The 26,571-nt window shown below is 41.0% G+C and overlaps 1 protein-coding gene across 32 annotated transcripts in view; it reads right to left on the bottom strand.

Moving 5' to 3' along the window:
• bt (projectin protein bent) overlaps positions 1–26,571 on the bottom strand; it is a 288,017-nt gene that overhangs the window by 52,195 nt on the left and 209,251 nt on the right. For all 32 annotated transcript variants that reach the window (XM_088260322.1, XM_088260293.1, XM_088260302.1 and 29 more), the window contains 18 exons: positions 25,143–25,284; positions 23,522–23,630; positions 22,662–22,866; positions 21,827–22,094; positions 19,774–19,934; positions 18,896–19,040; positions 18,143–18,295; positions 15,944–16,072; positions 14,922–15,112; positions 14,168–14,282; positions 11,113–11,308; positions 9,395–9,634; positions 8,678–8,858; positions 6,369–6,513; positions 3,652–3,783; positions 2,511–2,659; positions 1,857–2,075; positions 336–572 (listed from right to left, as the gene is read on the bottom strand). In XM_088260322.1, the coding sequence (XP_088116448.1) occupies positions 336–572; positions 1,857–2,075; positions 2,511–2,659; positions 3,652–3,783; positions 6,369–6,513; positions 8,678–8,858; positions 9,395–9,634; positions 11,113–11,308; positions 14,168–14,282; positions 14,922–15,112; positions 15,944–16,072; positions 18,143–18,295; positions 18,896–19,040; positions 19,774–19,934; positions 21,827–22,094; positions 22,662–22,866; positions 23,522–23,630; positions 25,143–25,284 (3,117 nt within the window). The remainder of the gene's footprint in view (positions 1–335; positions 573–1,856; positions 2,076–2,510; positions 2,660–3,651; positions 3,784–6,368; positions 6,514–8,677; positions 8,859–9,394; positions 9,635–11,112; positions 11,309–14,167; positions 14,283–14,921; positions 15,113–15,943; positions 16,073–18,142; positions 18,296–18,895; positions 19,041–19,773; positions 19,935–21,826; positions 22,095–22,661; positions 22,867–23,521; positions 23,631–25,142; positions 25,285–26,571) is intronic.

Raw genomic sequence — 26,571 nt, 5'->3', positions numbered from 1 at the left:
AGCGCCGGAAAACTCCAAAAAAGATGGTCCGACGACATAGCTGTTGTGGGAGGTAAAAACTGTCTGCAAACAGCAACCGACCTAAGGAAATGGAAGGATACAGAAGAGGCCTATATCCAACAGTGGACAACGGAAGGCTAGAGAAGAAGAAGAAGAGAAGAAGAAGAAGAGAAGAAGAAGAAGAGACAAACGGGTGGGACTTTGGAATGTACCTTCAAATGAAGACCCCGATATAGTAAACTTACAAGAAGATACAGGTCATGGCTATCATAATCAAGAAGGCATAGGTCACGGCAATCACAATCAAGAGCAAGACACATTACAAGGTTGGTTACCTTCAGAGGTCCTCCTGGCGGGCTGGGCGCGCTCAGCACGATGACCTCGACCTCGGCGATGTCCTTTCCGTTGCAGTTCTCGGCCGTGATGGTGTAGCGGCCGCTGTCGGCCCTTGTGGCCGCCTTGCAGTGCATCTTGGTGCAGTAGTCGCCGTGCTGCACCTTGGTCTCACCGCCGGTCTTCACCTCCCTCTTGGCCAGGAACCACTTGGTCTCGGGCATAGGCTCACCAGACACCTGCAGAGGGGAGACGGTAAGAAATCAAACAGAGATAATAAGATATTTCATTTATTGTTTCGGCATTCACTTTGTGATAAGACATTATGAAATTGTAAAAGAAAAACACTAGTTTTTTACCACTTGAGATTATTTTATGACGACTAGTTTCGGAAGTTGTGCTTCCAATTTATAGAAAATGTGAAACAAGATTGCTTCCCGATGTGTCTTATTATCTCGTTTTTTCACCACTTGATTTTATTTTATGACGTTTATTTTTGGAAGCTATGCTTTCATCTTTGGGTCTAAATGTAAATTGTTTACATTTAGACCTGAAGATGAAAGCATAGCTTACAAAACTTGCCATCATAATAAAATTAACTCAAGTGGTGAAAAAACGAGATAATAAGACACATCAGGAAACAATCTTCTTTCACATTTTCTATAAATTTTGCTTCCACGAGGGTCACAACCCTCAGTAATGAGGAGTAAAACAGAGAACAAGATAAATTTCGCAGCTTAGTTCATAAACAAAAATAAAAAAATTGCTTTGAAAGAGAAGGTCTGCCAGGAAGCCTAGATGCTTCTGTATCAGATCTGGGAATGCGGCGGGACAGCTTTCAATCACTAGAAGATGGTTTGGGCATGTGAATCGAACAAGTGAAGAAAGAACTGTAAAATTAACATATCGCTCCTTTCAAGAATGTCATATATCAAAAATTGTCAATTTTCAGTTGTTCATGTTTTCGGAATGCCCATATCCCATGAAAATGTACTATATCCCAGAAAAAGCGGGATATTTTTAACTTGATATTTACCCGCTACAGGGCAAAAAGTGTTGTTTTTGCATTTTGAAGAAAAGGTATTGTTTAATTTTTTTTTTTAAATATACTTAAAACATTCATATTTTACCTAAAAAGATCTGATCTGCACAGTAAAAAGTTCAATAAGTGGCTTGATATTTTTTTTAATACATTGTAATATATTTTGAAACTTTAAAAACGATCTTCTGAAAAATCAAGTTTTTTTATTTATGACGTTGCTGAAAGGAGTGAGCGATATGTGACAAATGTGGTTGGTAACAGAGGCAGGGGAAGACTGAGGAAAATTTGACACGATAAATTATTTATAAAATATTTGGGCGTTGTCAGGTCAAGAGTAGGAATAATCGGCATGTATGTACGTCTGAAGAGCTGGATGAATGTAGAATAGTAGGAGACGATCATTTGCCAACACAGATTGGTGTTTCGTTCCATTACCTTGTGAGGAACAGCGCGATAGGTAGTCAGTTAGTAAGTAAGTTACCTTGACGTCGAAGCCGAACTTCTGGCCGACCCGGATCTTGATGTTCTCCAGGTTGGTGCGGTCGATCTTGGGCGCCAGGTTCCTGGGCTTGGCCGTGACGGGGTGGGTGGAGTCGCTGGGCTCACCGGGCCCGGCCGCGTTCACGGCCTTCACGCGGAACTCGTACGTCTGCCCCTCTACCAGGTCGGGCACCCGGCAGTCCAGCTTGTCGCCGGGCACCTGGGGTGAATCAAACAGTCAAACAACGGGGTATTTTCAGATTTATTTACTTCTTCCATTTCTAACCCTTATCCGCACCCAATGGTGCATAGGGCACTGTTTCGTATTGATGCAATGTTATCTTGATCGTTAGTTACATGAAGGCAAGGTGATTACTCCTTCGGCTCAGGGACCAGTCCAGAGTAATATTGAATAAATATTACAGTGTAAAATCACCAATATTTATATTCACCCCCCCTGGGAATCGAACCCAGTACCTCCAGCGCAGTAGCCAAAGACGCTAACCATTACACCACGGAGGCGGACATACTGTGAGATATGTGGGTATACTGGCAAGGGCATTCTAGACAATAGCGGCTGTGTTGTCTTCACCACTGTGTCACCAACACCTCCATACTTCTTACAAATACCAATATCATAATGCAGGTGACTTACTTCTAGAGCCTTCTCCCACTGCCCAAACTTGTCCTTCTTCTCGACAATGTACCCGGTGATGGGCGCACCTCCGTCTTCCCTCGGAGCCGTCCACTTGAGGTCCACGTGATCCTTGTCCCAGTCCACGACACTTGGTACTCCGGGAGCACCTGGATTCAATCAAATCATCACTTGTGACAATCCTACTAAAATAACTATTACAAGTTTCTCCAGGGTATGCTTGGCTACAACAGTTTAGAGACTAGAAGGAATGTGATCGATAATCCTGAAAATATCCGGAGCATTGGTCTGTATGTTCCCGATAGTTACCTAAGACAGCGTCGACATAGATTGTTTCACATTCCTATACACAGGACCAACCTGCAGATGGTTATGCCTGTGGAAAAAGCTAACACTATGGTGAACAATATCACGCAAATAGTAAAAAACCACTCTACTGCATTGGAGCCCATCTTCAAATATGACAACGTAAAAAAACTATCATACTTAGCCATAAGGCCAAGGAATTGTCAATAATGTAATAAGAGCTACCACTATGTTGAACAATATCACACTGGATATTGATATGTTCCATGTGTCTGCAGGGGTATTCCAAAGCGGAATTCTTCTACATCTTTAACAAGAGTATCCTTGCTTATTTTCGATTTTTTGTTAATGTATACGCTTTAAATTTTAGTTAGTAATATCACTCACTCCTTTCAACAATGCCATATTTCAAAAATCGTCAATTTTCAGTTGTACATGTTTTCAAAATGCCCAAAAAATTTACTATATCCCAGCAAAAGCGGCATATTTTTAACTTAATATTTACCCGCTACAGGGCAGAAAGTGTTTTTACATTTTGAAGAAAAGGTATTATTTAATTATTTTTTTAAAATGTACTCAATATTTTTTAAATGGAGAAAAAACATTCAGGTTTTGCGTAAAAAGATCTGTTGCACGGTAAAAAATTCAATAAGTGGCTTGATATTTATTTTTAATACACTTTATAATATTTTTTATCTTTAAAAACGATCTCCTAAAAGATCAGGTTTTTTGATATATTATGTGACGTTGTTGAAAGGAGTGAGCGATATGTATGTTTGTTCTAAATAAATTAAATTGAATTGATAGTCTCAAAGTGATGGAGCTGATGACTTACCAGGTTCGTCGAAGGGATTCTTGGCAATGATGGCCTGTTCTGTGACGAGCGGCTCGGATTCTCCCTCCGAGTTCACAGCTGAGACCCTGAACCTGTACTCCTTGTTAGGAGTGAGGCCAGTCACGTCACACTCTGGAAACAAACTCATATGTTACATATCGTAGTCGCACAGGAGAAAGTGACTAGCTAACAAAACGTGAAATGTTCAGGAGGGCCATTTAACCTTTTAACCGCATTAACTTTGTTCCTAAGAGACGCCCGTGCGCGGCGGTATTTTGCCGTTTTTTAAATGATTACTTTTATCATGTATTTAGTTAAGAAACGATTTATTTTCCTAAACAAAAATGTTCAATGGGATTCATTGTGCCTTTTTGGTACTTTATAATACACGTGTGTCACATTATTCTTGAAATATATGGTAATATAAACAAATTAGATCGTAACATAAATAAATCAAAGCACGCATCGTGTGTCACTCTTACCCACTGGCGATGCGTAGCGTCGAGAGTGAGACAGATATAGGGCATGATTATGGCGCGGACTAATTGCCAACCGCAACAAAAATCAGGGATCTGTTCTTTTATTTATCCTTGTGTTGTTACAAATTATTAGTCAGATATTTCAACAGATGTCATGAGGGGCCAAGGATTGACGTATTATTTTATCCAAAGTTCCACACCATGAAAAAATCCCTCTAAGTTGAACTGAGGTTCGAAACTTGGAGCAATGTAAAAACACAAACGGTTATGTCAGCCGCGTATGGGGCATGTTTTGTTAAAACACATACGGTTATGCGAGCCGCGTGGATCCGGGTAAGTCACTTTTGCTTGGCAAGAGAATAAACAGCTGAATATATTATACTTCCGAGTTTTAAAACGCTTTGGAATTTTTTTAAGGTAAGATTAAGCTAGTAAGATATCAAATAGTCAATAGTCACGTTTTTTGTAAAAAATGCACTTGGTCACTTTCTCTTGTATGACTACGATATAGTAGACAGTCCTTATATAGCTTTACAATTCTAGGTACTTAGGTAATAGTTTTAACATGTATAGTAATGTGTGTTTTAACATGTGTTTAACATGGTTTGGACATGTAGAACGAATGAGTGAGGAAAGAACGGTAAAACAAATTTATGAGGCGAATGTTAGCGGGAAAAGAAGCAGAGGAAGACCGAGAAAAACATGGCACGATCGGGTATGCCAAATACTTGAAAGTGGTCAGGTAACAATCGGCGGGTATGTATGAGGAGATGCATGAACGTGGAAGAGGCGAAGAATGTTTGCAAGGACAGAGTGGTGTGGCGCTCTATTCTCTCTGCCTACCCCTGCGGGGAAGCGGCGTGATGGTTAGTTAGTTAGTTAGTTAGTTTATAGTAATAATTTATGGGAGACAACAATAGTTAATGGGGCATGTAGGTACATTCATTTTCGGGGAATTAATTACAAGCGGGCAAGAGGACGGTCTCCAACAAGATGGACAGACCAAATAAAGGAATTAACCGGATCCTCGCTAAACGCTGCCATCAAGTTGGCCCAGGACCGGGAAGAATGGAGAGGACTTGTGCACCAAGTGCCTGACATTCCAGAAGACCACGACGCTCAGCATTGAGCAAGAAGATGAAGAAGAATGTACCTACATATACTTATATTAATTCCCCGCTATATAAGGACCGTCAGTCCATTTAATCTTCACATTTGTTTGAAAATGCCATTACTAGGCAAAACAATTCTCACAAAATTGATGTGCACCCCAACGGTGCATAGGGCACTGCGTCATATAAACGCAGTGTTATCTTGATCTTTTACACATGAAGGAAAGGTGATCAGCCCGCCGCTTCAGGTACCAGACCAGGGTGATATTGCATAAATATAACAGTGAAAAAATTGCTAACATTTATTTGACCCCCCTGGGAATCGAACCCGGGACCTCCAAAACGGTAGCCGAGCGTGCTGACCATTACACTACGGAGGCAGACAAGTAGATAAAGGGTATAAAAACGTAAAGTTGAAGCCTAAATAGGGCCACGATAAGCGATGTTGCATAAACCGTGGCAGTTGATGCTGCCCGTCAATTAATAAATGCGTTTGTAATATCGAGAGTAGATTATTGTAACGGTATATACACGGGTCTACCAATCAACAAAATGACTCGACTGCAATCAGTGTTAAACGCAGCAGCGAGACTAATTTTTGGAATTTCTAAATTCAGTCACATCACCCCACTACTTCACAAACTCCACTGGTTACGCTTTCCCCAAAGGGTTGAGTATAAACTCTGCCTACTCATGTATAAATCAATACACAATATGGCTCCAGAGTATCTTAAGGAGCTGTGTATTCCAGATGAATTGGTTGATAGACGTCTCACGCTTCCATCGGCTACAACATCTGCAATGGGCAAAGTTATCTTACCAGCTCGCAACCAACGCACTAAATTTCGCGAGTGTGCCTTTGCTGTTGCAGGACCGACGGCGTGGAATGCTCTTCCACCAATGGTTAGAAATAGTGAGAGTGAGATGATCTTTAGAAAAAGACTAAAAACACATTTGTTTGCTAAATCATTTCCACCATAATATTTTCCCCAATTCATTCACAGTGAAGCGCCCTTGAGGTATTTTTTTACGAAAATGGCGCTATATAAGTTATCCAGTTTTATTATTATTATTTAGATTCCAGTGTCACATGGATGTTAGGTAATTCAAACATAGGTCAACTCACTAGGCTCTGCGGATCTGGCGCAAGGCACCCAGCACCCGGTCTCCGTGTCCAGCTTGTCCACCTGGTAGTACTCGATGGGGGTGCCACCGTCGTCCTTGGGCCGCTTCCACTTGAGCGTGCAGCCCTCCTTGTGGACGTCCGACGTCTGCAACACACAACACCACCGTCAGACAACGCACCGAGAACTTCCGACTCAACAGTCACAAAAATTAGCACCTCATAACTGCCAAAGAGTGTTTTTTTTTTTCTTTTTTTCTTTTTCAAACCATTATCCGCACCTCGATGGTGCATAGGGCACTGCATCATATAAACGCAGTATTATCTTGATCGTTGACGCATGAAGGAAAGGTGATCAGCCCTCCGCTTCAGGTACCAATCGAGGGTAATATTGAGATACTAATATTGACATACTAATATTGACATAATAATGACAAAGAGTTTTTTCTTTCTAACCCTTATCCGCACCCAATGGTGCATAGGGCACTGCATCGTATAGAAGCAGTGTTATCTGGATCGTTAAATACATGAAGAAAAGATGATCAGCCTTCCGCTTCAGGTACCAGTCCAGGGTAATATTAAATAAATATATGGGTATCGAACCCGGGACCTCCAGCATGGTAGCCTGGCGCGCTTACCACTACACTATGGAGGTGAACTAAAACTTGTTGATTGCTCGTAATTTTTGCTATTTAATTAATTAAATTTGCTTGGTTTTTAAGGTAAGTCTTTCAAAAATGGAAAATAAAGCATTATAAAGAGTACCACGGGAATACTCAATAGCCAACGTTGTCATATTATATTATTTCTATCTCAACATAGATGAAGAAGAATATGCAAGTCTGGGCATTTAAAGGGGCCTGCGACCGTCGTAGGCTGGTTTAAGACGTGTAACATTCACCAATTCTACCCATGATTGACAACCACACTACTCAAATTCTTGACCCTTCTATATATATATATATATATAATTCAATTTCGAATCATCGTCAATCGTGAGTAGAATTGGCGAATGTTACACGTATGTAGAGAGATCACTTGAATCAGCTTATGACGGTCGTAAACCCCGTAAATGCCCAGACTTCCATATTCTTCTTCATCTATTTTAAGATGTCAAAAAAACAATATGAAAAATAATTCTTGTAATTGGAGATAATCCAGATTTCTGAACTAGTATTTGGACGCACTCAAAATGTTATAAAATCATATTTAATGAAATTTATATTTTACCCATATTTTTGGTCTTCCCACGTTTTAATCCTTATAATCCTCGACGCCAGTTGTTAAAGTAATGGTAGATTATCAGTAATAACTCGCTAGTACTTTAACTATGGTTTATTATGAATAGATATTACTAAATAGCTCTTAGTGAGTGACTGGCTTCTAGAATAGATCAATCTAGAATGCCACCTGCCAGGCCATGCAAGTATAAACACGATTGCAGCTATGTTATTGTCACCTACATTCCTAGCAACAATAACGTGTTTTGATGAAGAACTACAGGGGGATGAGATAAAAGTAGATTGTTTTGATAAATGAACTACAGGGGGGAAAATATATTGATCACTCCTTTCAACAACGTCATATATAAAAAAAAACTTGATTTTTCAGGAGATCGTTTTTAAAGTTTAAAAATATAATAAAATGTGTTAAAAATAAATATCAAGCCACTTATTGAACTTTTTACTGTGCAACAGATCTTTTTAGGTAAAACCTGAATGTTTTTTCTCCATTTGAAAAATATTTAGTAAATTTAAAAAAATAATGAACCAAAACTTTTTCTTCAAAATTTAAAAACAACACTTTCTGCCCTGTAGCGGGCAAATATTAAGTTAAAAATAAGCCGTTTTTACTAGGATATAGTACATTTTCTCGGCATTCCGAAAACATGCAAAAATGAAAATTGACGATTTTTGATATATGACGTTGTTGAAAGGAGTGAGCGATATGATAAATATTTATGCCCCAACCAGAAACACGAGAAACCGTCAAATATTTTACTGTAATAACAGTCGGACAGTGTCTGGATTCAATACTCCCATTCACCGAATGCAAAACCTTGGCAATGATTTCGCGGACCATACCGATATTTGCAACATGTCACTTGCTAACTATACAGCAAGAATGAAAACAATACTTCCTTGTTTAATATACTTAAAAATAATAATAATGTTAATATACTTAATAAACTACAGGGGGATGAGTTAAAATTAGATTGGCTTGATGAACGAACTAGAGGGGGATGAGTTAAAAGTAGATTGGCTTGATGAACGAACTACACGGGGATGAGTTAAAAGTAGATAGCCCCTTACCGTGAGTGGTCCCTCAGGCTTGCCGGGCTTGTCGGTGACGGTGACCATGATGGTGACGGTGTCGCGACCGCTCGAGTTGACGGCCGACACTTGGTACTCGCCCGTGTCGCCGCGCTGCACCGGCCGGATGGTCATCTTGGTATTGTAGTCCACGTTGTCGATCTGGATTTGCTTTGTTGGCCTGCGAGAAAAAAAATACAATAAATTCTCATGTACTACTCGTGCTCGCGTGGCAACGAGGATAGCCTGGAACGACTAGTTGTGATCGGTAGCCTGGAGGGAAAGAGAGGGAGAGGAAGATCCCCACATGATGGACCGATCAAATTAAGACAGCAGCAGGCAGATCAGTGGTTGGAGCGCTATGTGCAGCGCAGTCAAGGAACGACCTGAGAAGAGTCATTGCTTCTGCAAGGGTCACAACCCTCAGCAATGAGGAATAAGACGTAATTGATTTGATCCAGATTTTGTGAACAAGTATTTGGGCACATTCAAAATGTTGTAAATAAATTATCTGGTCAAATTATACGCTTAAATAATTAAAAAAAAAAAAAATTCTGGCATTTCTCATGTGTGTATTATAATCCAGGATTCAGACCTCACATACTAAGAGTTTCTGCTCAATATAAAGCTTCTTTTCATCTCACCAATAGATGTCTCTAGTGAAGTTCTAGTGATTCAAGAATAATGTTTCAAAAATTAAATTATTAATTAACAAACCTCAGCGGCATGTTCTGGTACTTCCACTCGACGGTGGGCGCAGGCTCGCCGGTGATGGCCGCGTCGAACTTGAGCGTGGAGCCGGCCGACAGCGTGACGTCGCGCAGGTTGCGGCGGTCGATCTTGGGCGCCAGGAAGCGCGGCTTGGCCACGAAGTTCTTGGACGGCTCCGACGGCTTGGACTGTCCAGCCTTGTTGAGCGCGATCACGCGGAACTGGTACTCGTTGCCCTCAATCAAACTAAGAAAAACAAACAAATTTCAGCTATGAAATACACAATGAAAATTCTTGGCACTCGGAGGGAGAGGCTTGGTAATCGGAGGGCATGTTTGAGTAGATGTATGATTGTGGAGGAGGCGAGGAGTGTATGTCAGGACAGAAGAGTGCGGCGTTCCATGCTTTCTGCCTACCCCTGCGGGGTAACGGCATGTTGGTAGTAGTAGTAGTCGTAGTAGTATTTTATATCATTGTTAAATATTGCCAAATAAAAATGTGGATCAAGTGATTATCTAATTTTATTACCATCCCTTTATAAACGCATCTTCTGAGAAGCAATAAGTGGAAGTTTGTGAGCGCACCGTAATCCGTGCAATCCATTCACCCCCAAATTATTATTCTATCTACAGAAAAAACTGTGCAGGTTACTCTGATCCATCAAAAAACAGGATTGCAATGTGAACGTAGCTTAAGTGGTAGCTATAATATTATTGACTGAAGGCAAAAATAAATTTTATAGAAGGTATGGTACGTGGGGAGAGACACCTCCGTAGCGCAGTGGTCAGCGCGTTTGGCTACCGTGCTGGAGGTCCCGGGTTCGATTCCCAGGGGGGTCAAAATAAATATGGCCGATTTTCACTCTCATATTTATTTAATATTACCCTGGACTGGTACAAGAAGCGCAGGGCTGATCACCTTACCTTCATGCAATTAACGATCAAGATAACACTGCGTCGCTACATGCAGTGCCCTATGCACCATTGGGTGCGGATAAGGGTAAGAAGAAGAAGAATGGTACGTGGAATGGATAACGAGAAAAAAAATATATGTGGCGAATATGAGCGGGAGAACAGAACGAGGATGGCCTAAAAAGGTTTAAAAAATTTGAAAACAACGTAAGGCACGATCAGATCAATCAGAAAACCAGCCTATGACGGTCGTCAGCCCCGTGAATACCCAGACTTCCATATTCTTCTTTATCTTTGATGAGATGTCAAAAAATAATATGAAATCAATCAGAACCTAAAATCTGGTGGTGTCAAAAGTCTGCGTAATCGGAGGGCATGTATGATTAGATGTTTGGATGTGAAGGAAGCAAGGAGTGTATGTCGGGACAGAAAGTGAAGCATTCCATTGTCTTTGCCTACCCCTGTGGAGAAACGGCGTGATGGTAGTAGTATTGGTAGTAGTAGAAAGTATGGGGTACATAGTTTAACCTGTTAACCGAGAGGTCCGCTGTCCAATTACGCAACTTGTAACGGGCGCGAATACTGATTCACTCTGTGTCTTAAATTCATGTTGAGACATGTATGGATGACTAATACCTTTGTTGTTCGATAAATATACGTCCATGTGTATATATAATATAATAAACATATATTTCAAGGACGTATTCATATGTCCTTCCCGTACCCGATATTGTTTGCGTTGGACGTATTTCTGCGTCCCGCCCGGTCAACAGGTAAATGTGAGGTTTGAGGAGATATTGATGGTGTAGTTACCCGTTGACGGTTGCAGTCGGGCTGTCGGTGTGGGTCTCGCAGGCCTTCTCCCACATGGGGCTGTACTTGTCCTTCTTCTCCACGATGTAGCCGATGATGGGCGTGCCTCCGTCGGAGATGGGCGCCTCCCACTTGAGGTCCACGTGGTTGGCGGACCAGTCGTCGGGAGTGGGCTGTCCGGGAGTGTCGGCCACGGCTGGAAAAGGAATTGTGACATTTTCATTCTTGCCCTCTTTTGGCGTTCAAAGTGTCCACTTCCAAAGTGTCCACAAAGTGTCCGTTTGAACTTCCAAGAATTTGAGTAGTGTGACTGTCAATAATGGGTAGAATTGGTGAATATTATACGTGTGTAAAGTGATCATTTAAACCGGCCTATGACGGTCGTCAGCCCCATAAATGCCCAGACTTTGACATCTCATCTTTGATGAGATGTCAAAAAATAATAAAAAATAAAATAAAATAATATGAAATTATTATTGTTGCTTCTTCTTCTTCTCCGTCTTAATCCTCATTGCTGAGGGTTGTGACCCTTGCAGAAGCAATGACTCTTCTCCAGTTATCCCTTGACTGCGCTGCACGTAGCGCTCCAACCACTGAGGTGCCTGCTGCTGCCTTAATTTGATCGGTCCATCGTGTGGGGGATCTTCCTCTCCCTCTCTTTCCCTCCAGGCTACCGATCACAACTAGGCGTTCCAGGCTATCCTCGTTGCCACGCGCAACGTGTCCAAAGAACTGGAGAATCCGTCGGGTACAGATATTGGCCAGAGACAAGCCATCCAAGCGTAGTTCCTGGCGAATGGACTCATTGGTGCGTCTAGCTGTCCATGGAATTCGGAGCATGCGCCTCCAACACCACATTTCGAAGGCATCAATTTTTCTCCTTTCTGCTGCTTTTATAGTCCATGTTTCAGCAGCATAGAGAAAAATGGAGTGGACCAAGCTCCTGACAAGCTTCATCTTGGTGTTGTTACTCACACCCCGGTCTTTCCAAATTTTGTCTAGCTTAGACATGGCACTTTTGGCGATGGCGATACGACGTCTAATCTCTCCTTCACAAGTTCCTTCATTGCTGATTTGAGATCCAAGGAACTGGAACTCGTTTATTATCTCTAAACCTTCCAGTGAGTTCCCGAGATCACCAAACTTCTTAGATCGATCTATGATCATGATCTTGGTCTTGCTTTGGTTAATCTCTAGTCCCAGTGCCTTGCTCTCAATCTCTACTCGTTTAAGGAGATCTACCATCTCTTTTGGGTCTTTGGCCAGAAGTGTTGTGTCGTCCGCATATCGTATATTGGACAGCTTTACGCCACCAATGGACACTCCTCCATTCCATTCGTAGAGAGCCCTGCGCATGATGTATTCCCCATAGATGTTAAACAGGTCAGGGGAGAGTATGCATCCCTGTCTTACACCTTTCTCAGTGGGGAAGCTTGCAGTGTTTATGCCATTGATTCTTACGATTGCCTTACTTTGGGCATAAAGTCCATGGATGAGTTTTATCAAATGGGATGGGACTCCCATCTCCATGAGTACTTTCCACAGATGTTCCCACTTCACGCAGTCGAAAGCTTTTTTGTAATCGATAAAGCATAAAACTGTTGGCGTCAGGAACTCTCGGCTTTTTTCGATCACTTGGCGGATGTTGAGGATCTGCTCTCTTGTTCCTCTTCCTTTCACAAAACCAGCTTGTTCCTTTGGTATTTGCCATCCAATGTAACTGTGTAATCGTGCTTTTAGAACATATAGCATTATCTTGCTGGTGTGAGAGATAAGTGCTATTGTCCTATAGTTTTCACACTTTTTGGATGAGCCTTTTTTGTGAAGAGGAATGAAAACAGATTCAGCCCATTCCTGAGGCCATGTTCCCGTTCTCCATATGAGGTTGCAGAGATCCAGCACTGTTTTTATGCCCTTATCCCCTAGTTCTTTTAGAAGCTCGGCCTGTATGCAGTCATTGCCGGGGGACTTGTTGCATTTTAGTTTTTTCAGTGCATTTCGAATCTCTTCTTCCAAAATGTCGGGTTCCATGGTTTGATTCTCAAAGGAAGGACTTCCTGCTGTTGAGGTCTCGGCATATAGTCCGGAGCAGTAACCTCGCCATCTCTCCAAGACGCTGCCAATGTCCGTCAGAACGCTTCCATTTTGGTCCTCTATTGCCCATGTCTGAGGTTTGAAGGCACGGGTTAAGAGTTTAACCTTTTATTTATTATTATTGTTGCATACTTGGCAATTTCTCATTGTACTAAATGTACTTACTTTGTAAACATATTTTTATTTTAAGTTGCAATAGTTATAATTTCAAAATAATTCTTTATTATGTGAATGAACGTCTCGTCACTGGTTCTGCCTAGTGAGATTAAAGTTATATTTAAGCGTTTAACCATTAAATGCTTGTAAAAGGGACTCTTGTAAAGTAGCTTGTAAATTAAATGCTTGTAAAAGGGTCGAGAGTCGGCAGTACTTGGGAGTGTACGCGACTGAAAATGGCAGCCTTCAAAAGGAACCGGGAGTGCGATTAGGACTCGCAGGGTCCGCACTTAACAGTACGAAGGCTGTCTGGAGATCGAATTTATACTCGGTGAAGACCAAATGCCGCCTATATAATTCCTGCATTGCTCCTGTTCTCTTATACGGCTGTGAAACATGGCACCTTACAAGGGCCCAGAGCAGCCGTGTACTAAGCTTTGAGAATAGGTGTCTGCGGAGCATTTTAGGCGTGCGGTGGTTTGACTTTGTGAGGAATGAAGAGATAAGGCGTGGGACGCAGCAAATCTTGGTCACAACTGTCGTCAAGTTGGCTTGGCCATGTACTCCGCATGCCTCCCGAGAGCCTTAATCAAGTTTGCCTCTTTTACAAGGCATCAGGTTCGCGCCGCCCAGGACGACCACTGCTGACAATTCGTCGGCAGTTCTCGTCAGAACTTCGGGACGCGGATCTGACTTGGGAGGATGCAAGGGAGCTAGCAGCCGACAGAAAAGCCTGGATACAGTTTGTGGATTCCATATGCTCCACCTAAGGAGCGGATATGGTTTATTATTAAAAGGGACTCACTGAATGGATCCTTGGCGATGATAGATCCCAGGGTCTCCAGAGGTTCGGACTCCCCTTCCTTGTTGAGTGCCTTCACTCGGAACTTGTATTCATGTCCAGGAATGAGACCGTCCACCTAAAATTACACAAAATCCCATCTCAGTCATACAAACAGGTATATCATATTACAATCAAACATAAATAGATGTCTAGTAAGCTTAAATTATAAGTAAAACTTTTGTTTGTTACGACTTGTTACAACTAGTTTCGAAAGGTACTAACTAAGTAACTAACTAAACATCACGCCGCTGATAAATAATAAAATAAAACCCTTATCGGCACCCCAATGGTGCATAGGGCACTGCATCATATAAACGCAGTGTTATCTTGATCGTTAACACATGAGGGAAAGGTGATCAGCCCTCCGCTTCAGGTATCAGTCCAGGGTGATACTGAATAAATATTAGAGTGAAAAAATCACACTTATTTTTGTGACCCCATCCTAGGAATCAAGCCCGGGACCTCCAGAATGGTAGCTGAGCGTGCTGACCATCACACTACGGAGGCGGACAACAATGCAATTAATAGTGCAATAAAATAAATCCACGTTTTAACTAACCTTTAATAACAATTCATGGTGTTGCCAATAATAAAGTCTTCTATTTTATCATTCCCTATTTGATATAATCAAGTAGGTATGTAAAAACTTCCGTGCTCACAGATTAATACCTATCTTAACAGTTTTTGTAATACCCAAGGTTTGCAAGTCCCTTACCTTCATCTCTGGCACATTGCCGAGGGTCTTGCCGACCGGGATCCAGGATCCAGTCTCCGGGTCGAACTTCTCCACCAGGTAGCCTTCGATGGGCTCGCCACCGTCGTCCTTGGGCTTGTTCCACTTCAGCGTGCATCCCTCCTTGTGGATGTCAGACACCTCCAGAGGTCCTTCTGGCTTGTCGGGCTTGGCTGCGGGCAGACGCGAATATCGTCAACGAAATAATTTGACAACTGTACTATGCCGGCAGATGGTACCGCCAATATTGCAAGATAAGTGAAAGATGGCCAAGAACCTCAAAGAGTGGTGCAAAAGTTAAGTGCGATTGGAGTGGAATTGTAAAAACTTAAATGGCCGGGTATACCTGGTCTGTTTATCATTGACTACAAGTAAGGTCCTATTAGCCAAATACTAACTATCACGCCTTTTTCCTGCATAGGTAGCCAAAGAGAATAGAACGCCACCCCAATCTGTCTTTGTATACAATCTTCACCTCTTTTCACATTTAAATTCACTCTTCACCACATTTAAACATCTTCTCATACATACTCGCCAATTATTCCGACAGGCCACTTTCAAGTACGTGAAATTTTTGATAATGTCAAGATTTCCAAGCATATCAGGCAAGAGTCTTCAAGATAGAATAAGAAACGCCAGGATCAGGGAAATATGCGAGATGGAAGATGTCGTTAGGTGGGGAAGGCAACGCAGGAGACAATGGTATGGAGATAATGGTACACATGTGAGGAGAATGCAACCATTCAGACTCCTTCACATTGCACTGCACGGCCAACCTGTAGGCAGGCCACCAAAGAGATGGATCAACAGCTGGGAATAAAAATGGGCTCTTAAAAACAGGCCACATGGCCTACACCAAGATGAAGAAGCAGAAGAAGTGTTCCTCGGCCTTACCAACCACATTCGCCTCGTCATTTTTTCAAACTATCCTTTCTTCACTCATTCGATTCACATGCCCAAACCATCTCAACACACCTTTCTTTAATAAATAAAATAATCCTTACATGTGATAATGATTTCAACTTCAGCAGTATCCTGCCCGTACTTGTTGATGGCCGTGATCTTGTACGTGCCGGACTCCTTCCTCTTGGGACTGTCGTTGTGGTACTTGGTCATGTGAGGGATATTAATAACTGGAAAAACACACAACATATTATTGATAAAGCAGTGGAATGTTTTGAATTCAATGTGACAGAGAGAGAGAGCAATAAGTGGACAATTATTGTTGCAATGTGTAAATACACAAACGCAATGATTTCTTAACCGGATCCACGCGGCTCGCATAACCGTATGTGTTTTCATAAAACATGTCCCATACGCGGCTGACATAACCGTTTGTGTTTTTACATTGCTCCAAGTTTCGAACATCAGTTCAACTTGGAGGGATTTTTTCATGGTGTGGAACTTTGGATAAAATAATACGTCAATCCTTGGCCTTATGACATCTGTTGAAATATCTGATTAATAATTTGTAACATCGCAAGGATAAATAAAATAACAGATCCCTGATTTTTCTTGCGGTCGGTAATTAGTCCGCGCCATTATCATGCCCTATATCTGTCTCATTCTCGACGCTACGCATCGCCAGTGAGTAAGAGTGACACACGATGCGTGCTTTGATTTATTTTTGTTACGATCTTATTTGTTTATATTACGATATATTTCAAGAATAATGTGACACAAGTGTATTATAGAGTACCAAAAAGCACAATGAATCCCATTGAACGTTTTTGTTTAGGAAAATAAATCGTTTCTTAACTAAATACATGATAAAAGTAATCATTTTAAAAACGGTGAAATACCGCCTCATACGGGCGTCTCTCTTTGGGCGGGTACAAAGTTGACGCGGTTAAAAGGTTAATCAGAAATGCAAGACGATATAGTTCTGGCACTTGGCAACAAATATTGGAGTAAAAAATCACCGATATTAATTAAGACCCCGCTGGGAATTGAACCCGGGACCTAGCTAGTAGCCAAATGCTCTAACCAATTAAAAAACAGAGGAGGAGAATCATAACGTTGTTGCAGTATTTACAGTACACTCCCGATTTTCCGGGGTCAAATTATCCAAGACACATGAGGCATTGAAATAATACTTTATAAAAACAAAACTATTTCACAATAGTACTTATAATGTCGGGTTGTGGTCCCGTGGTTAGTATCGCGGACTCTCAAGTCAGAGTTTCTCGGTTCGAACCCACTGTACCACAATTTGATACCTATTTTTAAAAATGAGCCGCTTAGGCTCACAGAAATAGTATGAAATTGAAATATTTGTCTGAATAATAAAAAACGCAAATATTTATCTTTTTATAATAAAAGATAAATTAAAAACGTCAAAACACGTGTTAAGGGCCGAACACATTTGTTGTCCGCAACAGAATAATAGTATCTCGTTAAAAGTATGTCCCTTAGTTTTAATTTTTACCAGAAGATGAAAACATCTGTAAGTTTTCGAAACTAGTCGTATAATAATAATAATAATAATAAAACCCTTATCCACACCCCAATGGTGCATAGGGCACAGCATTATATAAACACAGTGTTATCTTGATCGTTAACACACGAAGGAAAGGTGATCAGCCCTCCGCTTCAGGTACCAGTCCAGAGTAATATTGAATAAATATTAGAGTGAAAAAATCACTTATATTTATTTGACCCCCCCTGGGAATCGAACCCGGGACCTCCAGAACGGTAGCCGAGCGTGCTGACCATTAACCTACGGAGGCGGACGGTCGTATATATACATAAAACTCATTAAAGTGGTATATTCAAGAGTTTGATTTAAAAAAAAAAACAACATGTCATTCCACAAAGTTAATGCCGAATCAATAAATAATATAATAGTATCTCACTTACATGTCATGTATAATACCTTTTTTAGTCAACATAATATTTGTGATAAAAATTCTCCCGTCTGATAAATTGCACCTTATCGGTGCGATAAAAATTGCACCGATAAGGTGCAATTTATCAGACGAAATATCTATTTTCATCAATTGTTTTGGCATTCACATTGTGGTAAAATCTATCCATTTTTAATTAAAGTGTTTGAAAACGATGCGGAATGCATCGAAACACGTGTCACGGTAGATTTTAAGGAAAGATCTATTATTTCGGTATTAGATTATAAACTCACTGATGCGGATCTACTAAATGATCCACTCGGAACATCTGGAGTATACTGTATGTATGGTACTTACTCTTAAGATGAGAAGATCCGGTGACGCTCTTCCCTGCGAGGGTCCACGAGCAGTCCGGCTCCGGCTCTCCGCTGACCTTGACGTCCAGCATGATGGGCTCTCCTTCCTTGACCTTGATGTCGCGCAGGCAGCGCCTGTCGATCTTGGGAGCCACTGGAAGTAAGAGACAGAATTATGATCACTCACATAGTTGAATTATGATCACGCATTCGTAAAAGCCTGGGCGTAACAGACATTACTAGGAAGGTAGAGGAAAGACGATTGAGATGGTATGGTACAGGCAATAGGGATCTTCCTCGAATGTTATCCAAAGGAAGACTAAAAAATTCAAGGGTGCTGCAGAAAGATAACATGATTCGAAGGCATGGCTTAGGTGACATTGTCTAAGAGAGAAGGACCTATAACCTGAGGACGAGGAGAGTAGTGTGGTGTTCTATTCCCTCTGCCTACCTCTAAGGGGAAGCGGCGTTATGATTAGTTAGTTAATTAGGAATACTAGCTTGGAAAATTGTTACGTTTTGGTGCCATTTAATGATTTCAAATTGGTCACAGGATTAGTCACGTTTTGTCGCAACTTTAATTAATATTTCGATAGAATACAGCAAACAGAAAAGATTTGCATTTAAATAATTTTTTGTGCTATATTTGAAATAGCAAATTAGAAATTATAAATAATAATAAATTAAATAAGGACCTCCACATATGGACTTTGTTAAGTGGATAAGTTTCTCTGTTCAATACTGATTCACTTACATCGCCTCGGCTTGGTGACAATTCCCTTGGAGGCCTCGCTGGGAACTCCGGGGCCTGCTGCGTTGACAGCCTTCACCCGGAACTCGTATTCCACTCCCTCTTCCAGGTTAGGCACGGTCGCCTTGTCGTTGTCATCAGGACCGACCTGGAAAGAGAACAAAACAACTTAGAAAAGAGCTTCAGAGAATGTTTTTCTTCTTCATTTCTTGTCTTACATGTATCTTTTTAATTGACCTATGTTGGTCTCTGTAAGAGAAAAAATTTAAATCGATATACTTAGTGATGAACATAATTGTGAGAATTATTTCCAGTACGTTCACAAAATCTGGATTATCTCAAATTACAGGAGTTATTTTCATATTATTTTTTCACATCTCATCAAAGATGAAGAAGAATATGGAAGTCTGGGCATTTACGGGGCTGACGACCGTCATAGGCTGGTTTAAGTGATCACTTTACACACGTGTAACATTCATCAATTCTACCCATTATTGACAACCACACTACTCAAATTCTTGGAAGTTCTATATATATGAACCGATTTAGAAACCTTGTTCTTGAATCACTAGAACTTCACTAGAGACATCTATTGGAGAGATATAAAAAAATATATATATATATATATATGAAACAATTGGTACAGAAATTAAGAACGTATTTGTTAAATGCATGCATTTTTTGCTTTTGGTTTAAAATTGCTTGGTTTTTAAGGTAAATCTTTCAAAAATTCGTTGGTAAATAAAGTGTCAATAAAGAATTTTTAATAACCTTGTATTTGTGTAATGAAAAATTTGACCAGTTTATCTGCTTTTAAATAAATAAGACAGTTGTAGAATTGAAGCATCGCTTATAACCAATACACATTTCGAGTGGCTTACCTCGACGGCCTTTATCCACTTGTCCGTGCCCTTCTCCCTCTTCTCGATGACGTAGCCCGTGATGGGGGAGCCCCCGTCCTTGAGGGGCTTGGCCCACTTCAGGTCCACGCGGTCCTTGTCCCAGTCCACGGCCTCGGGAGTGCCAGGCGCTCCGGGCTCATCTGCAAGAGTGAAAAGAATCATTCAGAAAACCTGACTTCTTGACCATGTAGTGACCAACATGAATGATATTCTAAAGTCAAATAATTTAATAGTTGAAAGTTGAAGGAAGACATTTCATGTACAGAAGATTAACATATTGAAGTATTGGGTTATACCCATTATACTATGGAGTACTTGTAGGACAGTTGATGACTGATATCAAAGTCCGAAAGGTGTCCTATCTGTGGCATGTGCTTAGAAGAGAGAAATGCGAGCTATTGCACCTAGTAGAGAGTCGACGAGGTGTGTGTGCTGAAGGCAGAACTTCTGGCTCCGGAATATATGAGATTGAATTTGAATTAGAACAGTTGAGGCACTGTTTAGAGCTGCACAAGAGAAGAACAATTACTCTCAAATGATAGGCGCTGTTTAGAGCTGCACAAGAGAAAAACAATTACTCTCAAATGATAGGCGCTGTTTAGAGTTGCACAAGAGAAGAACAATTACTCTCAAATGATAGGCGCTGTTTAGAGCTGCACAAGAGAAAAACAATTACTCTCAAATGATAGGCGCTGTTTAGAGTTGCACAAGAGAAGAACAATTACTCTCAAATGATAGGCGCTGTTTAGAGCTGCACAAGAGAAAAACAATTACTCTCAAATGATAGGCGCTGTTTAGAGTTGCACAAGAGAAGAACAATTACTCTCAAATGATAGGCGCTGTTTAGAGCTGCACAAGAGAAAAACAATTACTCTCAAATGATAGGCGCTGTTTAGAGTTGCACAAGAGAAGAACAATTACTCTCAAATGATAGGCGCTGTTTAGAGCTGCACAAGAGAAAAACAATTACTCTCAAATGATAGGCGCTGTTTAGAGCTGCACAAGAGAAGAACAATTACTCTCAAATGATAGTCGACATCAGGGGGACCTAACATGACATGCGCAGCAGAAGACTAACATATAGAAGTGTTGGGCTTTACCCATTACACTATGGAGTACTCATAGGACAGTTTCTGACCGATATCAAGGTCCGGAAGGTGCCCTATCTGAGGCATGAGCTTAGAGGAGAGAAGTATGAGCTATTGCACTTAATGGATGGTCAATGAGGTGTCGGTAGGAGGCAGGTAGAATATACAAGGTTGGACGGAGATTAAAACAGTTGAGGTGCTATTTAGAGCTGCCCAAGATAGAGACAGTTTACTTTTAAGTAATAATCAACTAGGGTGGACCTTACATGACACATAAAGAAGAAAAATAATACTAAATCTATGTATAGAGCAGTGGTTCTTAACCTGGGTTCGATCAAAAACCAGGTTTTTAAGTTTAACCTAAGGGTTTTTTCTCCATTTGAAAAATAACAAATATATTTATAAAAAATAATTAAACAATACCTTTTCATCAAAATGCAAAAACAACACTTTCTGCCCTGTAGCGGGCAAATATAAAGTTAAAAATATACCTCTTTTGCTGGCATATAGTACATTTTCTGGGCATTCTGAAAACTGTCAATTTTTGATTTATGACGTTCTTGAAAGGAGTAAGCAATATGATATATTCATTTATCTAATAGATCGAGTATATTATTTGAAAAGAATATATCACATATTTTGAAAAATGATATGACATATGATACATTCATTTCTTTAATAGTATATTATTTGAAAGGATTATATCAAATATTATGAAAAATTATATGACATATGCTATATTAATTTATCTAATAGATCGAGTATATAATTTGAAAGGAATATATCAAATATTATGAAAAAATATAAAGTCGACTAGGTGGGTGCAGAAACCAGATCTTCTAGCTCCTAAGATAGGGATACATACTCTCAATTGATGGTTGACGTAGGGGTGACTTTACATGATACAAAAAAAGAAGACATAAAACTCAAATGGCAGTCCTCACCGAAGGGATTCTTGGCGATGATGGAGTGGTCGGCGTTGAGCGGCTCGGAGACGCCCTCGTTGTTGACGGCCGACACGCGGAACTTGTACTCCTGGCCGGGCACCAGGTTGGCGATCTCGGCCTTGGGGTCCTTGACCTTGGCGGCCGGCAGCCAGCGGCCCGTCTCCGTGTCCATCTTCTCCACCAGGTAGTGGTCCAGCGGGGCGCCGCCGTCGTCCAGCGGCGGGTTCCACTTGAGCGTGCAGCCCTCCTTGTGGACGTCGCTGATCTGCAAGTGCGAGGGTTTGATGAGTGGAGCTCATTACTTGGGGAGATTAGTTCAGATCGAGTGGTGAGGATAGCAGCGGACAGCGGCGTAAGAGGTAACAGGCCCCCAGGAAGACCACCTAAACGATGGAGAGATAGCTGGTCTTCCACCTCCCAGAAGCGGACCGGAGAGTGACAGGACATAGTCCTAAACAAAAAGGAAGAAGATGAAGAAGTTCATTACTTTCTTCTTCTTCTCCGTCTTATTCCTCATTACCCTTGTGGAAGCAATGACTCTTCTTCATAACTTTGGTGTCAGATTACTTCATATATTTTTTTTTTTACAAAATAACATATGAAGTAATAATATATGATGGATAGTGGTTCACACTACTTTGTGTTTAAGTGAATAAGTTTAAGTGAATAGGTTGAATGGCCAGTATTGGTTTTTCACTCTACTTTCAGGTTTCAGTGATGACCATTCAACTTATACATATGTATGTTAACACCACTCTGTGTGAACATATATACATATGTATAAGTTGAATGGCCAGTATTGGTTCATTCCTCTACTTTCTTGTTCGCTCACCTTGAGGGGTCCTTCTGGTTTTCCGGGAACGTCCAGGACTATGATCTCCACCTGGGCTTCGTCCCTTCCCTGGCTGTTCTCGACCTTCAGCACGTATGTTCCAGAGTGCTTGCGAGAGGCGACGGCCACAGTCAGCTTGGTCTTGTAATCCTCAGTGTCGATGTTCAGGTCATCAGTAGGCTCCAAGCGAGCCTTGTTTTGGAACCTGGAACAAGTCAACTGAGACAGACGATTCCCAAAAATACGAAGTCTAGATAAGCTGGAACAAGTCAACGAGTCGTAAGACAAACGATTCCCAAAAATACGAAGTCTAGACGAGCTGGAACAAGTCAATGAGTCCTAAGACAGACGATTCCCAAAAATATGGCGTCTAGATGAGCTGGAACAAGTCTACAAGTCCTAAGATAGACGATTCCCGAAAATATGGAGTCTAGATGAGCTGGAACAAGTCTACAAGTCCTAAGACAGATGATTCCCAAAAATATGGAGTCTAGATGAGCTGGAACAAGTCAACAAGTCCTAAGACAGATGATTCCTAAAAATATGGAGTCTAGATGAGCTGGAACAAGTCAACAAGTCCTAAGACAGATGATTCCCAAAAATATGGAGTCTAGATGAGCTGGAACAAGTCTACAAGTCTTAAGACAGACAATTCCCAAAAATATGGAGTCTAGATGAGCTGGAACAAGTCTACGACATCCTAAGACATTGAAAAGCCATGAAGAACCTCGCTCTGAGGATCCCGCCTTGTTGATCACAGTATCCCCTACATCAGGTAAGTACGTACAATATATAGATCAAGCTAGGGTAGGCACTGCTTGTGTACCCGTACGGAAGGCACGCCACTGAGGTACACTTACCATTGTTTGGATGGTGGAGGCTCCCCGCTGACCTTGATGTCCAACCGAATGTTCTGGCCGGCCTTGATGGTAATATCGCGCATGTTGGTGCGGTCGATTTTCGGAGCGGCTGTAATAGAAAAATATATAATTTTTAAAACAATTACAGATGCCAGTAAATGACAATGCATTGAGATAAGCAAGTAGGAAAAACATGCTATACATTTATCATAATTGTGATTTCCTGATATTTCTTTCTGAGATCAACTAGCACAATTTTATCGTGTAACTGTACACAATGATAACTTTCTTTGCAATTATTTCCACAGATGTTATTAGTATGTATCAATAATTGGCTGTTTTAATCTAAAATTGATTACGATGTCAATACTCAATCTAAAGATGTAGAGGCTCGAATTTCTGAGGCCTTGTCATAGACTGTATACCAAACACGCTTTGGGCAAGGTATCACACACTGTATGCCAAACGAGCGATGGGGAATGGTCAAATGCGCTACATACTGTGTGCCAAATGATGGGTAGGCATTATCAAAGGTATTAAAGATTGTAAACGATATCAAAGACATGATCAAAATTGTCACAGACTGTGTGCCAAATCATGGGTAGGCATTATCAAAGGTAACCAGATTGTCGAAGGTATCAAAGACATGGTCAAACATGCCACAGACTGTGTGCCAAATGGGGATAGGCATTATCAAAGGTATTACAGATTGTAAAAGATATCAAAGACATGATCAAAAATGACACAGACTGTGTGCCAAATGATGGGTAGGCATTATCAAAGGTATTAAAGATTGTAAAAGCTATCAAAGACATGATCAAAAATGACACAGACTGTGTGCCAAAGCATGGGTAGGCATTATCAAAGGTAACCAGATTGTCGAAGGTATAAAAGACATGGTCAAACATGCCACAGACTGTGTGCCAAATGGGGGTAGGCATTATCAAAGGTATTAAAGATTGTAAAAGATATCAAAGACATGATCAAAATTGTCACAGACTGTGTGCCAAATGATGGGTAGGCATTATCAAAGGTAACCAGATTGTCGAAGGTATAAAAGACATGGTCAAACATGCCACAGACTGTGTGCCAAATGGGGGTAGGCATTATCAAAGGTATTAAAGATTGTAAAAGATATCAAAGACATGATCAAAAATGACACAGACTGTGTGCCAAATGATGGGTAGGCATTATCAAAGGTATCAAAAACTATGTTTCAAACGCACATGAGGCATTATCCGTGGTGTTATAGACTATGTGCCAAATCATGGGTAGGCATTATCAAAGGTATTAAAGATTGTAAAAGATATCAAAGACATGATCAAAAGTGTCACAGACTGTTTGCCAAATGTTGGATAAGCATTATCAAACATTGTCAATGACTATATTTCGAACGCGCATGGGCCATCATCAGTGGTGTCATAGACTGTATGCCAAACGAACAGTTGTCATTATCAAAGGTGTCAGACCACAAGAAAAGAGCCAAAAAGTTGACATTTTAAAAATTTCAGCAAAAAGGTGACTCTTTGGCCATGAGCAGTCTCGACATTGGGAGTTTCTACTTGTGACCTTTTTACGAATGTAACCCAGAAAAATACCGATCAGATGTTTCTTGGCTCACCGTATCTATCCTTGGCGAGCAAGTTCTCCGACGCGGTGGAAGGCTTGGAAGGCCCGGCCTTGTTGACGGCCTTCACCCTGAACTGGTAGGTCTTCCCCTCCACCAGGTCGGGCACCTTGGCCTCGCACTTGTTGCCTGCAACCTGGAAACATATATCACCCGTTAGTCATCATTTACCATCACACCGCTTCACCACAGGGGTAGGCAGAGAGAATACAATACCACACCAATCTGTCTTGGCAAACAATCTTCAACTATTCCACATTCATGCATCTCCTCATACATACCCTCCGATTGTTTTGCTCCTGACCTGACCTTTTTCTCGGTCTTCTTCTGCTTCCATTTACAACTCACAAATTTGTTTTACTGTTCTTTCTTTACTCATTCGTTCCACATGCCTAAACCATTTCAACTCACCTTTCTTAATTTTATCGATAATGCATATCTCAGATTTGCATTCCTTCCTTATATCACCATTCCAACATCTGTCATATCGTTTTGACCCGCATTCATCGGAGAAATCGCATTTCGATTGCATTCAATATATTTTTAACCACCTTCTTTTGCCAAAACCATGCTTTACTTCAAACATAAGGGTTGGAACTAGGACTCCGTTATGTACTCCCAGTTTAGCTTTCATTGATAGGTTTTATGCTATGTAAAATATGAAGAAAAAAACAATAAAGTTGGCAATACGTCATTAAAAGATCTGATACAGAAGCATCTAGGCTTCCTGACAGACCTCTCTTGCAAAGCAAATTTATTTTATGAATTGTGTGGCGAAAATTGCATCAAGTCATGATAAAAAATCACGATTTTACTGTGAATTTATATTTAATAGCGTTCAATGTAAGTATGTAAAACCGCCATCAAGTTTCTAGAAGTGCCCCAGTGTAGGCAGCGAAAGAAATTTATATGGTAGTTGGTTCGTGGCCAGCTAGATTCCACGACTCCAACCCTAACTAACTAACTAACTAACCATCACGCCGCTTCCCCGCAGGGGTAGGCAGAGAGAATCGAACGCCACACCACTCTGTCTTTGCAAACATTCTTTGCCTCTTCTACATTCATGCATCTCCTCATACATACCCGACGATTATTACGACTCCTGACCCGGCCGCTTTCAAGTATTTGACAAACCTGATTGTGCCAAGTTTTCCTCGGTCGTCCTCTGCTTCTTTTTCCAACTACATTCGCCCCATAAATTTGTTTAACCGTTCTTTCTTCACTCATACGCTCCACATGTCCAAACCATCTCAACACACCTTTCTTAATTTTATCGATAATGCTTATCTCAGCCTTATATTCTTTCCTTATTTCATCATTCGAACATCTATCAAACATCGTTTTGCCACACATTCGTCTGAGGGATCGCATTTCGACTGCATTCAGTCTGCTTTCATCCTTCTTTTGCCAACTCCATACTTCG

This window comes from Brachycentrus maculatus, unplaced genomic scaffold (assembly GCF_059751285.1).
Source record: "Brachycentrus maculatus isolate JH-2025_06_01 unplaced genomic scaffold, ASM5975128v1 h1tg000131l, whole genome shotgun sequence".
NCBI classification, from domain to species: domain Eukaryota; kingdom Metazoa; phylum Arthropoda; class Insecta; order Trichoptera; family Brachycentridae; genus Brachycentrus; species Brachycentrus maculatus.
Note: the sequence above shows the minus strand (reverse complement) of the source record. Positions and strands in the feature narration are given on the sequence as shown.